At 39.9% G+C, this 15,539-nt stretch overlaps 1 protein-coding gene across 1 annotated transcript in view; it reads right to left on the reverse strand.

Moving 5' to 3' along the window:
• The window catches only part of MCC (MCC regulator of WNT signaling pathway), a 209,070-nt gene that overhangs the window by 82,704 nt on the left and 110,827 nt on the right, over window positions 1-15,539 (reverse strand). The window contains exon 3 of the mRNA XM_035888472.1: window positions 1,121-1,234. Coding sequence (XP_035744365.1) covers window positions 1,121-1,234 — 114 coding nt within the window. The remainder of the gene's footprint in view (window positions 1-1,120; window positions 1,235-15,539) is intronic.

Here is a 15,539-nt window from a genome sequence, read left to right on the forward strand (position 1 = left end):
AACTAACCCCCCCCCGAGCATGACGTTATATGGTATGGAATAGCCCTTTGGTCAGTTTGGGTTAGCTGTGCTAGCTGTGCTCCCTCCCAGCTTGTTATGCACCTGGCCGAGCAGGAGAAGCTCAAAAAGTCCTTGAGTAGTCTGAGCACTACTTGGCAACAGCTGAAAACATCAGTGTGTTATCAACATTCTTCTGGTACTAAATCCAAAACACAGCACTATGCTAGCTACTGTGAAGAAAATTAACTCTATCCCAGCCAAAACCAGGACAAGTCCCCTAGAGCAGGTTGCCCAAGACCAGGTCCAGGTGGCTTGAGTATTTGCAAGGTTGGAGATTCCACAACCTCTCTGGGCAACAAATAAGATGCTACACAGGACAAAATGCTTTGACTGTCTCTATGCAGTATAAATGAGAACATATTTTGAATTAGTTTTGAAACATAAAGTACTTATAAAACCTATTTTCCAGAATGACAGTATGTGAAAACAGAGATTTCACTTAGAGAAGAGAGCAATATTAAGAACAATAGTTCAGTTTTCCCTGTTTGCATTTGCCTCTCTACATTTACCTTGATCTGAAAAGATTTTCCTTTTTTTAAGAGCTGTGAAAGCATTAGAGTTCACACCTTATTCTTATTTGATCCCTTGGATTTCCACTGACTGTGTTTTCCACAGCAGATACACACAAACTGGCTTACTAGAAGCTAGACTGAGATCACAAATAATTTCCAATATGCCACCAAAGCACTGCCAATAGGCAATGGCTTTTGATCAGTGTTACTTTGTGCTGTGTTTGAATCCAACCCAAGAGTGGAAGGCTCTGCAATCAGTTACCTAATCCACTGAGAGTGCTGCAGTTTTTATATTCGAAAATATTCCAAAGCAGTCACTGTTTATATTGGCTTCAAAACAAAACTAATATAATTCTTTCTTGGTATTTTTTAGAAGAATGTCATCAGCACATGAGACTTAAAACCCACGGCAGCTATGTTTCTTGCAGGCTTGCACGTGTGACATTGTTCAGATATTTCATCCGCTCCCTGCATACCATATTCCTCTCTGAAGAACAAGGACAATACAAAACCGAGGACCGTCTTCAGAATCTTGAACTATTGCTCACCTGTGCTTTTGCCAATTTCTTTTCCAACAGGTCACGCTCCCTTTCTGTTTGTTGTAGACGTTTATTAAGCTCCACTATGTCTCCTTTTAATGAAGCCAGGGCTGCTAGATGAAGCTAGAAGACAAAAGGAAGAAACAAATTAACCAAGTCACAAGCCAGGTAGCAGTAGCGCTTAGAAGAAGATACATACAGCAGCTATAATATCTGTAGATTTCTGCAGTAGTTAATAGGACCTTCAGTATAAGGAACGTCTAAAAGAAATCCACGTGCTACTAAATACTTTTTACATGGAATTATCCTCTCCAGACAGCACACTCATTCCTTCATCAGAAAACACATTATATGGATAAATACAATGAAGTATAATTCAGCTGGAAATGGGTAGATTGGTTCTAACGTTAGTTTAACAGGAAGTAGCTTGAGTCTTGTGTTATAAAGCCTTACATTAAATGTTGACTCAGTTTTGTGTTATAAAAGAAGGTGTCCCATGTTTTGATGCCTTCAGATGTATAGAAGTTATCAGTTTGGTGCTGGGAATAACTCCAAGCACAGGACTTGGTTTTATTTTGCAACTAAAGCTTGCTCCACTTTGATCTACTGCTTTGCATTTGTTGTTCTCCTTAGTCCCACGTCAGTGAGTTTCAGTGATTCTAATCTACTGAAGTCACACATCAAGAACCTGATCTGTTTTTCTTTCTGCAGTAGATCCTTTTGATGAAAGATACGTGCTACATTTAACTGATGGCATGTGGAAGTATATAGCAGACTAGGATAACTAACAGCACCTAGATTACGTTAGCTGCATAACTTAGGAATCAAGAACAATTCTTAAAAGAATCTTACACTTTTAATTAATTCACACCCTCTCCCTATCCTTAAGTATCCCCACTCATCGTCCCACTGAAGGCATCAGCTAGAATTCAACACTCTGTAATACTGACAGTTACAACCAAAAAGTCCAGGAGGAAAACAAGCCACTAATACTCATGTCTTTCTTTGTCATAGTAAAGCACCAACTCCAGGTTACACTGGGTGAGGAAACAAAAGTGACCTTTCACACCGGACCAAGCAACGCAGCAAACGCGGGGCTCTGCTGCCAAAATTCAGACTGAAACGCAGACCCTGTTTCTAGTCCTCCAGCCAGTTTCAGTACCTTCACTCGGACATTTTATTGGGCGGGTCACTTTTGAGTTATTTTTCTTGTTCCATTTCCAGTCAATCTGCTAACGAGTCCTATTCTGATATCACTTTTACCTTTACAATACTGGAAGCCAGCAAAACCATAGGCGTTTTCACATACTGACGTGTGAAAGTAGCCGTGTGACAGCAGAGAGACTAGGTCATTTGGCAACAGCTCCTTCACATACAGGACTCCCATTGTTACGGAAAAGACCACCCCTGGCTTCAAGACAGAAAGTGTAATTTTATAAAGGTTTTTCGATGCAAATACTGCAGTTTAAGTGCAGTGTAACTAGTTATGCTAGAAGCTGCAGACATCCTCATTTGCAAGTTCAGTCAAAAGCATTTTTATTATGTCAGCTACAAAAATGTCTTACACACGTGCAGTTATTCATTTCGGTGTAAATATTCACATACATAATTTTATGTTGCAGTAGGTTTAAAATTCTCGAGGCAGCCTCCTTTTGCAAGTGAAAAACCAGTAATTCAGGCCTGCTACAGGCATATGCTACATCACTTCTTTCAAGTATGTATGCTGAAATCTCTTAATAAAGCCAGAAACACCCTGAATATCTTGAATTATTCTCAGCCTTCAGCAGAAGTCCTTCCTTCCTACCACAGGAAACTATGCACTGGTTTTACAGTGCGGAGAAACAAGAACCAGCCTAATTGTACCAATCTGTTCATAACTGACTTCCAATTTTCAGGAAAGCCAGTGAATTTATAAACCACTGTTTCACCTCATTCCCTTAACAGAGGGGAAGCGTTGCAATGAAGCTCATCAGTTTGTTCATCAGATCTTGCATCCTTCGCCACAGCTTTCAAATAATACATGAAAAAATGGCTTCAATTCTCTAAATTGAATAAACAATGCTACTTAGTCAAGTAAGCAGCATTCCCTTTTGTACACTATAATTAAATGATCACCAGCTGTGGTTTTAATTAAATACCAGACCAATAATGTCCACACACATGGTGCTGGAATATAAAAGGACACCGTTAATTTAAAAATCTCAATGGAAAACCAACTTGTTCTCTGAACAGTGGGACTAATGAGGCGGACTTCCTATGGATTTGTCTTTGTCCTCTTCCCAGCCTGCAGTCAGCTCAGCTCTTCTCCACGTTCCCCTAGCACACCCCAAACTGGGTAAGAAACAGCATGAATTGTGTCTAGTTGTACCGGAACACTGCTGCCTGGCCTGGCAGCTCCTGCCAAACAAGGGTTTCCAATACCCGAGTTACATCAGTCTCCATGTTTAACGCAGGGTCTCTCTTCTCCAGGTTACCAAAGGATTTCTTTACCAATTACAAGGAAAGCTTGTTGCATTTTTTACTACCCAAAATGACCTTTTCCTTTCATAAATTGGACCAGTCCAGTTTCCAATTACTAATAAAACAATAATTAAAAAAAAAGTTACTGAAAGGGCAAACTAGACAACAGGAAGTTATCGTACAGAGAGGAGGGCTTCTTGGGATGCTCATGTATGTACCCGTGCACACAGCAGTAAGTCACATGCAGGCGGTGCCTCCAGCTACTACTGCAATACATAATGAGGTTAACACAGCTAGCGTAGCTGTGTATTCTTGGCAGAGCCAAACTCTCCTCCCCAGTTCCTTAAAAAAGGTGTTACAAAGTATTGCTGCATCTTCCCTTAAGGTGCGAGTGTTCCCGCAGACCATGCTTCCCAGTGTGTTTGCATAGCACACAGCAGGGTGGGAACTGGGACATGGATCTCTGGATGTTGCTGCAACACAAACAAGGAAACATCGGAGCAATGAGCTACAGTCAACAAATATGTCATTCTGGGGGGGAAAAAAGGTCACATTTAGAATTCAAATTTAGTAACCCGAACTATTAAAGTTGGAAATATTCCATTTTAAAATCTCAGTGGGAAGGCAGGAGGTCAGTCACAACTGTAACTCTGCAGCACTGAATCACTACAGGATATGACAACCGAGGAAGAGAGAGGAGAAGGGAGGTAGCCATAGGGCATGCCGCTGGTTTTCTCCCCTCAGCAAACAGTGACAGGCAAGGCAGGGTTACTGTCACTAACATTCATTACAGACATTTATAGTTCAAGGTGAGCTGCCTCTTAATGACACAAGGTTATGAAACAGACCAAAAACTCTGTAGTTTGTAAAAATTAACACAGACACCACAAAGATTTCTGTTTGTACAACATACTGCTCTGGACCTTTAAGCAACAGCTCCCACAAAGAACCACTTCATACAGTGAAAACAGTTGACTGACTAAGCCTGTATTGTTCATAAATTTTATACTGATCCAATGGAGCTAGTACTGAATTCCTGCAGGAAAAAAACCACTATGTGATGCTGATGCACCCGAACTCTCCAATGGACAGGCAAGGTCAACACACACGAGAGCCATGATTGAAAAGGCATCAGGCAAGCCAACCAACTTGCTTCCCTACCATCATCCAAGGAAATCAGAATTCTTTCCAAAAAGAAATTACATGCACAGTATTAATAAAAAATGCATCACCTATCTTAACTTAGAAGCTACAATTTCTATGACATTTTCTGCAAGGGCAACAGTGGGTGACTTACTGAAAGACATATACACCACATTTTATGCCCAATACCACCCTGCCAGGTTTTCACATATAAAATATTTAATAACAATTATTATTTTTTATTGCCTGTTATTAACATAAAATAACAAACTGTGCAGAGCATGCTATCTTTAAAATGCAAACCACTGTACAGCTAAGTTTTGAAAGATAAAATAACCAAAAAAAAAAAAAAAGGCACAAGCTTAGGAAAAGCAACCTCCTGACCTCTCTTTTCCAGCCATCTTTATGACTCCAGTCTTCTCCCCATTATACCTGCTTCTACGAACACCTCATACAATACTGTAGACATGATTTAATGATGTATCATTTGCACAGTGCTTTAAACACTGCTTTTGGTGCTGGGCTTTGTGAAATATTCTATGTGGGCACAATTAAAAAAAAAAAATTGCTGGCAGTCAGGTTTCTCAAGAATTTTGTGGGGAAAAGAATACAAAAGTGGATGGGAGAGTAATATGAACTGAATGCCAAGGAAGCAGGGGACTACTGATGTGTCTGTAGTCCATATTGCTGGAAATGTTCTGAGGCCAGGAACAAAACAAGAGAAAGATGCAAAAGGCAAAGAAGGACGGTACTGAAAAAACGATAGGTTAAGGTTAAAGCACAGCAAAGCAGTACAATTACTCTTATATTCAGCTTTTTTCCCTGCCATTGTGAACTGTGATCCTCATTGCTAAGCCCGATCCACGCTTTTCTTCTTCCTCGTCCTGGAATCGGACTAGTTAAACCATATTGCTAAACCCAGTTGTATTCACTGCATATGTTTGCTATTTTCAACAGAGAAATCACAAAAAGGACCTGAGCACATTGTTCTCTGGGAAATTAAAGAACTTATCTCATCTTTTTCCTCTAGTTTCCTGCCTTCCTCAGCTACAGTACTGCTGCACATCAGCTTGCAGATAGATGTTTGGAAATGTTCCCTGACATAACAAGGGAGCCATAAAAACATCAAGATCGTGGTAAGGAAATACCAACCCATATACCAATACAAAGCAGCCAAACACCAAAAGACCCATTTATTTGTTCTAGTCCAGGCCAACAAGGGGGAGGTGTATGTGTGGCTCTGCACAACATAGCATACAGAACCCAGAAAACTAGACAAAGAATTTCAGAAAGAACAATGGGCTTGAGCTGGCTTCAACCCATGGATGCACATCTTCCTAGCAAGATTGGGGACGCCCAGCATTGTGACAATGAGCGTGTTAAAGAGTCTGGTAACGGGGATCACATTGGCGTCATGATTGAACTGTGTGTTGCAACTGCTGTATTCTGCATTTGTATCATGTTTCAGTATGGTTTGTATGACTGCTAAGTCAGAAATCTCATGTAATATCAATCATCTTCAAATAAGTAAATCTGATGTTAAACGTGACACCCTCCACCTGTGGAATATCTAAAAGAACCTGCTCAGAGAGTGCTGGGCTCCAACATTCTCTCCTCTCTTTTGCATCACATTTGCATTTTGCATGGTTTAGTGCAAACAGCCCACAACACAGATGTTTTCTGCATATTGCTACTACTTATTTTAGTGACAGGCAGTATACACAAAAACATCTGATCAAACGTTCAGAACGCTGCCTCATCTCTGAAAAGCCCCCCATTTTTTTTTGTTATCAAATGACACTGGACACTACACTGGATCTGAAAAACCAAGCTGCTTTCTAAGATGAGAGATGGGAGGTGGATAGGATAGCATGGGAAATGCAGCCAGAATCCCAGCTAAAACTGCAGAAAGGACAAACCAACCACAAATGCCTGTATGTCCTATTTTCTGACACACCACTTCTTCAAAGGAAAGAGGGACACAGAATCACAGAATCGCAAGGGTTAGAAGGGACCACGGGAGATCATCTAGTCCAACCCCCCTGCTAAAGCAGGTTCTCCAAGAGCAGGTTGCACAGGACATGGTCCAGGTGGGCTTTGAATATCTCCAGAGAAGAAGACTCCACAATCCCCCTGGGCAGCCTCTTCCAGTGCTCTGTCACTGTAAACAAGTTCTTCCTCACGTTCAACTGAAACCTCTTATGTTTCAGTCTGTGCCCACTGCCCCTTGTCCTGGCGCTGGGCACCACTGAGAAGAGTCTGGCTCCATCCTCGTGACATATGACTAAAACCTACCATTGCTGTCAAGGATATAAAAAGGTTGGTAATGTAAGTTTGTAATGAAGAACACATTTTAAGACACAGAATAATAAAACCTTGCCTGGATTTTGACTTCAGGAACCTTAGGGCTGTGACTGTGCTGTGCACTGCTAACTTTCATTAACAGCGGTAGAGAACAGTATCAAGGTTGGCCCAGGAAAAGCTTAGACGAGGCTGGCACTCATCTGCTCAGATGAATGAGAAACTGTCTTGCTAACACAGGGTAGATACACATAAGACATGTAATAAAGGTACAAGAGGAAAAAACTTACGCAGAACAAAAAATATGAAAGAAGTTATAGCACAGGTTCACACAGCCAGGAAACACCTTAAAAAAAAATTCAAAACAAAGGAAAATCCAGTGAAAGCTTAAAAAACTTTCTAAGAGAGCAGTTAAAGGTACAAACTTGTGTTACAGACATTGCTGTACGTAAAAACTCAAAGGTGTTGCCAAGTTTACATTTTATCGGGAGCACAGATCAGCGCTACTTGCAAATAATACACTTACTCTGAAGTGATTGTTACATAAATGTGTAGCTACTCAACCATTTTTCTTCTCAGTCCCACACAATTTTCATGCCACCTTTTCCTGGCCACGCTTCACGGAAGGTGCATTTTCATAGTCCAAGTGATGAAATAAATGTAATCAAAGTCCATTCCTGTGAATGTACTGACAAGATGGAGTGGAAAAACTTAAAAAGAACAACCATCTCCCAGAAGCGGTGACAGGGCAGCTTGATATTCTCCAGACAATTTCGGCTGTATGGTTTCTAGAGCGTAGCCCTGAAATACCACAGACAACAGCTCTTTAAGTAATTACCGAAGGCAAAGTCAAAATTACTGAAAAAAAGGTACTGCTGAATTGTTGGATGTGCCTACAAATTTGCCCTGAAACTATATGTTTGAAATAACTGTTATGTACTTATAAAAAGCCTACAAATTTTTAGAGTGACATACGAAATGGACATTTTGTGTCTATGTTGCTGAAGCAATTATTGTCATATTAGACGTTAGACAGTTACTTCATATGCTTGTGCAATACTAAACAAATAATGTGCCAACACAAGCCAGGACGGAGCCACTCAAATTCTAGAAAAACAAAGACCAAGTGTTTGTAAGACATATTTTACTTTAATTTGAAAAATCTGCAGAAAATGTGTTCAATCTGTTTGCATTATTTATAAACAATTTTCACTGAGATTTTTTTTTTAAACTGGAAATTAACATTTGCAGGCACCTGTGAATATTTGAAACCATTTCTTAAAACAAACAAAAAACCCCTCCCACCTTATTCACAGTAAAAAGTATTGGGTAAAGAAAATACACTACAGGACTGTTCAAAAGATGTCATGCAACAGGTAATCTAATGCTATTCCAGTGAGTAGGATCAGTTTTAGAACATTAAAAAAAAAAAAAAAAAAAAAGTTTGAGTAATCATGGAAAAGATCTTCCTTTGAAAAATTAATCTGACAATTCACACTTGATGAATGGAGCATGGTGCTAATTTGTACTTCTGAGTGTGCCTGAGGGCTAGATTAATGGCTCTGCTTCTGTTACAACAGACATTTACCCTTCATGGAAAAGAAAATTGTAGGTGACATGAGAAGAAAAGCCTAAAAACAAGACCTAGAAGTAACCAAACATCTGAATCTGGAGACTGCACAAAACAACTACACTTTGCAAAGTTTACTCTTTCGGGGTTCATCAGAACCTCCACTGTCCCATTGCAGGGCAGCCCGCACGTCCACACCAATAGCCTGGCTTTTCCACTAGCTCAGCCTTGCTTTTGCCCTCCAAAGGAGGAACCTGTGGCCACTTCCACTCCCACTGAGGGAGCAACGTAACAGCAGTGCAAGGGATGGAAATGGGGTGGTGGGGAGACCATGCTCAGTACAGAATACTGTCTTCATTTCAACTCAGCCTCAGAAACAACTCAGAAAAACACCCATCAAACCCATCAGCTAAACCCCCTAGAATGTACCTGTCCAACTGTTTGAATTTCATAGAAATAAAGCATCTTCCCAGCTTTTCTTAGGCAGCTCATGCCCCAAAGTGCTTTATTAGAACGTCCATTAAGTAGCTTCCAAAACTACAGCCCTAAAACAATTTTTAAAAGCAGCTAAACAACTTTAGACACCCCATTTGTGGCAGCAAAATTCCCTGGATGAGCATGTGCTTGCTTAAGACATTCAATTCAGTTCTTAATTACTTCACTGTTCCAAGGTTAGCTGCATCTCTGAGATCTTCATATTCCCCTCCTTGCTTCTTTAGCTTAAGGCTAGAAGCCATCCCCTCTCCACAGGACTTCTGATGGCCACTCCTTCCAGAAACCCCTACACCTGTAATTGCACCCACCAGTTACACATTCTCCAGGGTGAGTGGAGAACAAGGGGAGAATGAGTTGAGGTCTCCAGTGACCTCCCGGCTTACAGGAAAGTAGTGGGGTTTTAAAATGTTTTTAGAAAGATAACATACTATAAGCGACACGCAAGTTGTATATGGTTTACCAAGTATCACCCACTTTTACACTCCTCGCTGTGAATCTCAGCCTTGTCTGTGCTACATCCTCAGGTCAGTGACTCACTACTGCAGGTCAATTCTTAGCACAAGCGACTGTCCCCTAGGTCAGACTTGCCGTTTTAGGCAGATCTCAGTTCTTTTGCCTAGCAATCTTTACCAGCCAACCAGTTCAAAACTGGATGCGCTATTTCCCCAAGGGGAATTAACTTCTTCAAACTTAATACAAATCCCTAGGCAGGAAAATCACCTATGCTACTGTAACTTCAGTTCCTGCAGGAAGCTTCCATAATTTCCCTCTAGCTACATGCCATGAACCTTTGTAGAAGTCATCTTTGAGTATTTCACTCATAAGCAACATCTAGTGCCTTTTGGCAGTTCCAGACTTCTCAAGTCCTGCAATTTTCGTTGCCCTTTCTTTCTTATTACCTGGCCAGTACACCAGGGAAAAGCTGACTGATTTTACTGAAAGCTTTGCAAATGGATTGCAAACTGCAGGGGACTTTGCATCGCTTCCTGTTGAGTTTTCCCACTGCATTGGATGTTATTACTGAAACTTTAACAAATTGGATAGAAAACAATCACTGTTGCAAAATACAGCCTTCCCAAGGCTCTGTGATGAGTCAGCTTTAAAAATGAGCATGCTACAAAGAAAAGGTTCAAAAAGAGAGTTACCGCAACACTGTTAGGAGTTCGTTTGCAACCGAAAAAGCTGAAAAAACATCTGCTTAGCTGGCTTTTAGTACATCAGTAGCTAGTAATTTTTTATGTATGTTTAGATAAACAACTAATCTTAATTATTGATGAAAACAAGTTAAATAAAGAAAAATCTCAAGCACAATTTCTACGTTCTATCCTAACAAACTCCCTTCCTTCTACAAACAGTCCATAAGTCTATCCAAACAAGTTCTCGCTCTCTATGGTATAACTCATCGGAAATAAATCTCTTACTGAAGAATTCCACTTAAAACCTCTTCCTCTTTCTGGAAAAACATGAAAAAAAATTTACATTAGTGAAAACCACTAGGTTTTTTTCTGCGAGACCAAAGCAGTAAGTCGGAGGACTGAGAAAGTGAAAATGCCCTCCACCACCTTGTCGTCCTCCTCTGATTATCAGTTATTTGCATGTTCACATCTGGTGCTTACCATCAGAAAACCATATGCAAGATTTCTGCATGATGCCTCAAACTCCTTCCTGACATCAACTCTCTTTAGCAGGAAGCAGACAGCACAGAGATAGACCATTCGTGAACCAGACTTTTTGAAACAAATTCAATTGCATGAATGTGTTTTTCTTTTAAGTCACTATAGGGCTTATATTTTAAGCAATGGAACCTCCAGTGCCCAAATAACTGAAACAGTCAAAATAAAACATTGATAAAAGTTTATTATCAATTGCACTAGCACAGACAAGTCTGCACAGCTGGCACGCTTCAATCTGTTTACTGAATAGGCATTTATGTAGATAGGTTTGGGGTTTTTTTTTAGTATTTTGGTAACAACTGGATAAATAGTTCCATTCAGAAGAAATACTTTCTTTTGTTGTACACTGGACTAATAATCCAACATAGTATCTTTGTCTGTAGTATCAGGTATAACATTTTGTTCAACTGGCTTCATACTTTTTCAACCATTTATTTAGAAGGCTCTCCAGATATAAAAGCAAGTAGCTGTAAAATTTGCAGAGAATTGGGTGTCTGTAGCATGACAAAACCATAACAAAACATTTGAGTCAACTGGTGATAGCAATTTGTAAAGATAGCATCAAAAGTAATTCAAAGGTACAAATAGCCAGTAAATACAAACCCGAAGCTAATAAAACTAAGTGTCATTCACTAATGTAATGGTTAGATTCTAGTACAGTCCACAGCTCTGTCTGTACAACTCATGGGTGAGAAAAGGTGTCCAGTAAACCCTGGCATAAGCTTAAATCTTTTTCTCATAACCTATCTTCCCAAAATGAGCTCATGCTTCTTCTTTTGTATCATAAGTTCAGATGCAGGGACTTGACAGATGAGCTTTAGCTCTTCTTTAAATGAGGATGCCTCTATTTTCTTTCTCAATTGATGCAAAAAAAATTCCCTTGTTTGTCATGAAAAAGTGTGTAACAACTTTCTTAAATGTCAAAAATTCCTGCAAATAGAAAAGACATTTTCTAACAAGACTACTATATATTTTGGTTAAGACCACTCATTTTATATGACTTTTCCCTGCAATTTCTCTGAAAAAGAATAAAAGTTAAGATTTAAATGTTTTAGACTGTCTACTGGACAACTAATCTTCACTGTATAGACACACACTCAGAATTTAACTTCACTTAATTAAATTACCGATGCTTATAAATAACAAAGCTGAAAGCTTTAGTCAAACAAAAATTAAAAACAGCAATTGCTCTTACATTTTGAGATTAATTTACATAGTATTTCCACCATTACGTGCCTGTCTCTACTAAGCCCAAGGCAGGTTCACTCCTTATTTCAGACCCTGAATGCCAAATTTGACCCCATATTTCACCCATGCAATCCTATTAAATAAACAGGAGTTGCATAGATATTTATGAGTCCACAGCACGGTTCCATGGAAAGTGCACATCCCATGAGATTGTCATTCCCTCCTCGAGTGTAATTTTCTTTGCTTTAAATCATCAAATAATAACACAAAAAAACATTACTAATTCTCTAAGGAAGTCAGGACAGCACAGAAAGTTACTTCTAATGCATTTAATAAAATACACATTTTATGTTTATACCATACAAATGCATGCCCACATATGCATATATATAAAAGAAAATCAGGGTTCATGACAAAACAAAATTTATAATTTAAAGACACTGTACATGTCAGACATCCCACTTAACACTTCAAAATGTCTGCATCGTATGACCACTTTCACTAACATACACAGAAAAAGACTTGCTGTGAACATGGCTCATAAAGAGCTTTCAGGCAGTAACTGGCACAGCTATAAATCTACATAAGGTTTGGGAAATAAATCTTGTGCTCTCTGCTGCCCATATAGGAACATTAATCTTAAAAGGAATACAATACAGTACCTCCTTATCTGTTTAAAGTAGGGCAAATATTTTACTCATGTTAATTGTCCTGACAGAAAAGGATCAACACTGCATTAATCCATTTAACACATGGCTTATTCTTCACCCCTGCACATTACATTGGCCCAAATGCTTGCTGATACCAAAGATACTCTGTGTTAATTCTTCACAGAGCATTCATACAGCATTCTCATTTGTGTCTTTATACAGCATGTGGCATATTATTCACATAACTCGGTAGAATGAAAGTGGATGTTAATTTTTTTCATATTCCATGTCTTCGCCATTTGTGTAACATGATAATTCACAATTCAGGTGAAGAGTTACATCGCTACATTATTTTATTTTTAACCTACAGTCTCAAAAATAGTTTCCATGGGCTCTAAAATCTTAACATATAAAAAGTATTATTGTTAACATAATTTTAACAATGAAACAGTAACCACTCCGATCTAACTGAAGAAATATCAATTAAAAAAAAATAGGATAATATTTTTCCCACCTTAAAGCAAGCTTCTTGTCTCAAAGAACATACCTAAGAAGTGCTGTATCAGGCCAGACCACAGGCTGACAGTCCAGTGTCCCGACTCTGAGAGCAGTGAATCACAGAAGTTGAAGAAAAAGCCTAAGAACTGTGTACACATTTGCAATGCTTCCCTGGGTATTGCTTTGCACGTTTTGCACCTCAAGGATAAATTTTGTCCCTTTTTTATTTTCTTCGTATCACTCATGAATTTATAATGCTTTCTCAAAACATGCACCCCTTTTTCTCCCTTATCGTCTGAGGCTGACATGCTCTAATCTATTTAACAGAAAGTGCTCTTTCACTTTTGATCCTCCCTTTTGCCTTTCCTTGGAGCGCTCTGGTTTTACGGTTCTGGTGCTCAACACATTACAGCCCTGTGGCCGCACAGCTGACATGGCTAACCGTTTTTTTTGCTCTCAGCAACCTAAATCTATGCATATATTACATCACTGGCCTCTGCTATATTAACATTTGGGTCAGTCTAGTCTGCATATAAGCAATCCCTGTGTCTCAAGTAGATCTCCGAGTATATCCCATGGTTCTTTATGCTGAGAAGTTTTAAGTTGTTTCCCCCTCCTCCCCAGGCTAACAGTATCAATTGCAGGAAAAGATGTTTGTCTTGAGGGGAAAGCAGTGGGAAAGGCATTAGCAGTTTCCTCTCTATGAAGTGGGTAGGTTCCGGCTTAAGCTAAGGCATTTCTGGGGCTTTAATGAGTATCCTTAGTCACAGAAGCAAGCATCAGTTCAAAATGCAGACACAGGCATCTGCTGAAAGGTTTTGTGTATGAATACTGGCAGCAGCTACTGGTACGTAAGTAGGAACGCAAGACGTCCATACACGTGACAGGTGCAGAAAGAGAAAGAAGCCAACTTTCAGGTGACGACATTACGGTATGTACCAGAGATTACAATTACCCAAATTATTCGTATCCTACAGAGCTGTGGATAACTGGACTCTTGTATTGCTGACGTCAGTGAACCAAACTCCTACTTCCATTCATATTTTGACAAATGCCACCAGAAGCGTGCAGTTCTGGTGAATCACTGCCACATATGGCCAAGCACCCATCCCGGGCGACATTCCCCCACTTCCTAACAGAGCCCGCTAGCTCAGCTAAGCATGCCATTAATACAGCTGTGCTGTTTAATATCCAAGCTACACCTACACTATAACCTACACTATAACATGTAAGCCTCCACGTTTGCACAAGGGAGGTCAAGGGCATGCAGGTGGCTGCACCCCCTCCACCGGAGCCTGAGGTCTCCCTTCTTTCCCTCCTGCCTGTTACGACTTCTCATCTCTTCAGGGATCCAGGCCTCAAATACTTTTCTAAGTCCTTTGTTTTCTGGATTGTTTATTATCTTCCCTACATACCATTCTTCTCTTCACCAAAGCTGTGAGGCTCACCGCAGAATCGCCCTGTGCAGCCGAGAGCCTTCGGTACAGCAGCTGTTTCCAATCAGCCCTGTGGTCCCTCTGAGGACGGAATTAGCCCCTCATTAACCCTCTCCCTCCTGCTGTTATGCACCGATGCAGCTATTTACTTAATTGCAGGGAGCAATTAATATTGTCTTTGTTTGCAGGCACCATTTTTGCCTATTTCAGCTGCAATGCTGAGTATGCAGAAGCAGCACTCTCAGCTGCCACAGATATCTAAGCCCCAGAGAGCATAAAATCTCGAAGCCTCTTTCTAGAAATTGAAGTCGATAAACAGGCATTTTAAAAAAAGACTTTGTGACAAGTTTGAGATTTACAACAGCAAGGGCAAAGTCTAAATGTGTTATTGCTGGAAAAGAGCAGCAACATTAAAAAGTAACCTGCCATTTCTTTTTTTTTTTTTAACCTGCTCAAAATTGTGGAACGCTTCGTGATTTAACTTAGCTGAAATACACCTAACTGCTAAATCACATGCCAGAATATTTTGGAAAATATATTGGAAAACAAACTTGTAAAACTGTGCTGAGTCAAATAAGTTTATTAAAAAAATGATAGTCTTAGAAAACCAACATTAATTAAGCCGTAACTAATTCTTCACAAGGATATTCTTACTCTGCAAGAAGGTGGTTGTTCCTCCTCCTCCCAACCCCACCCCCCATTTCTCTCAGTTACATTTTCAAGTAACATAAAAGCATTTTGCCTGTTCGAAGAATCTACACAAGAAGGTACTGCTGGCTACCTTTCATATACAGCCATGCGTCAGGCGTCTCATCCAGTTCTCAGAAGTTGAATATGACATTAGATAGACCCAGACTGAATTTTACTCAAAACTATTATTAAAAAACAGCCCATCTTGAAACAATCTGCACAGCTCTCTCCAAAGTACAAGCAGCAAAGCTGGAAGTGACTACCTGGGGGTAGAAGCAGCAGCCACTCAGTGCCTGCAAACCAAACCCTGCTCAGCCAAACGTG

Source organism: Egretta garzetta, unplaced genomic scaffold (genome assembly GCF_000687185.1).
Source record: "Egretta garzetta isolate BGI_Z169 unplaced genomic scaffold, ASM68718v1 scaffold271, whole genome shotgun sequence".
In the NCBI taxonomy this organism is placed as follows: Eukaryota; Metazoa; Chordata; class Aves; order Pelecaniformes; family Ardeidae; genus Egretta; species Egretta garzetta.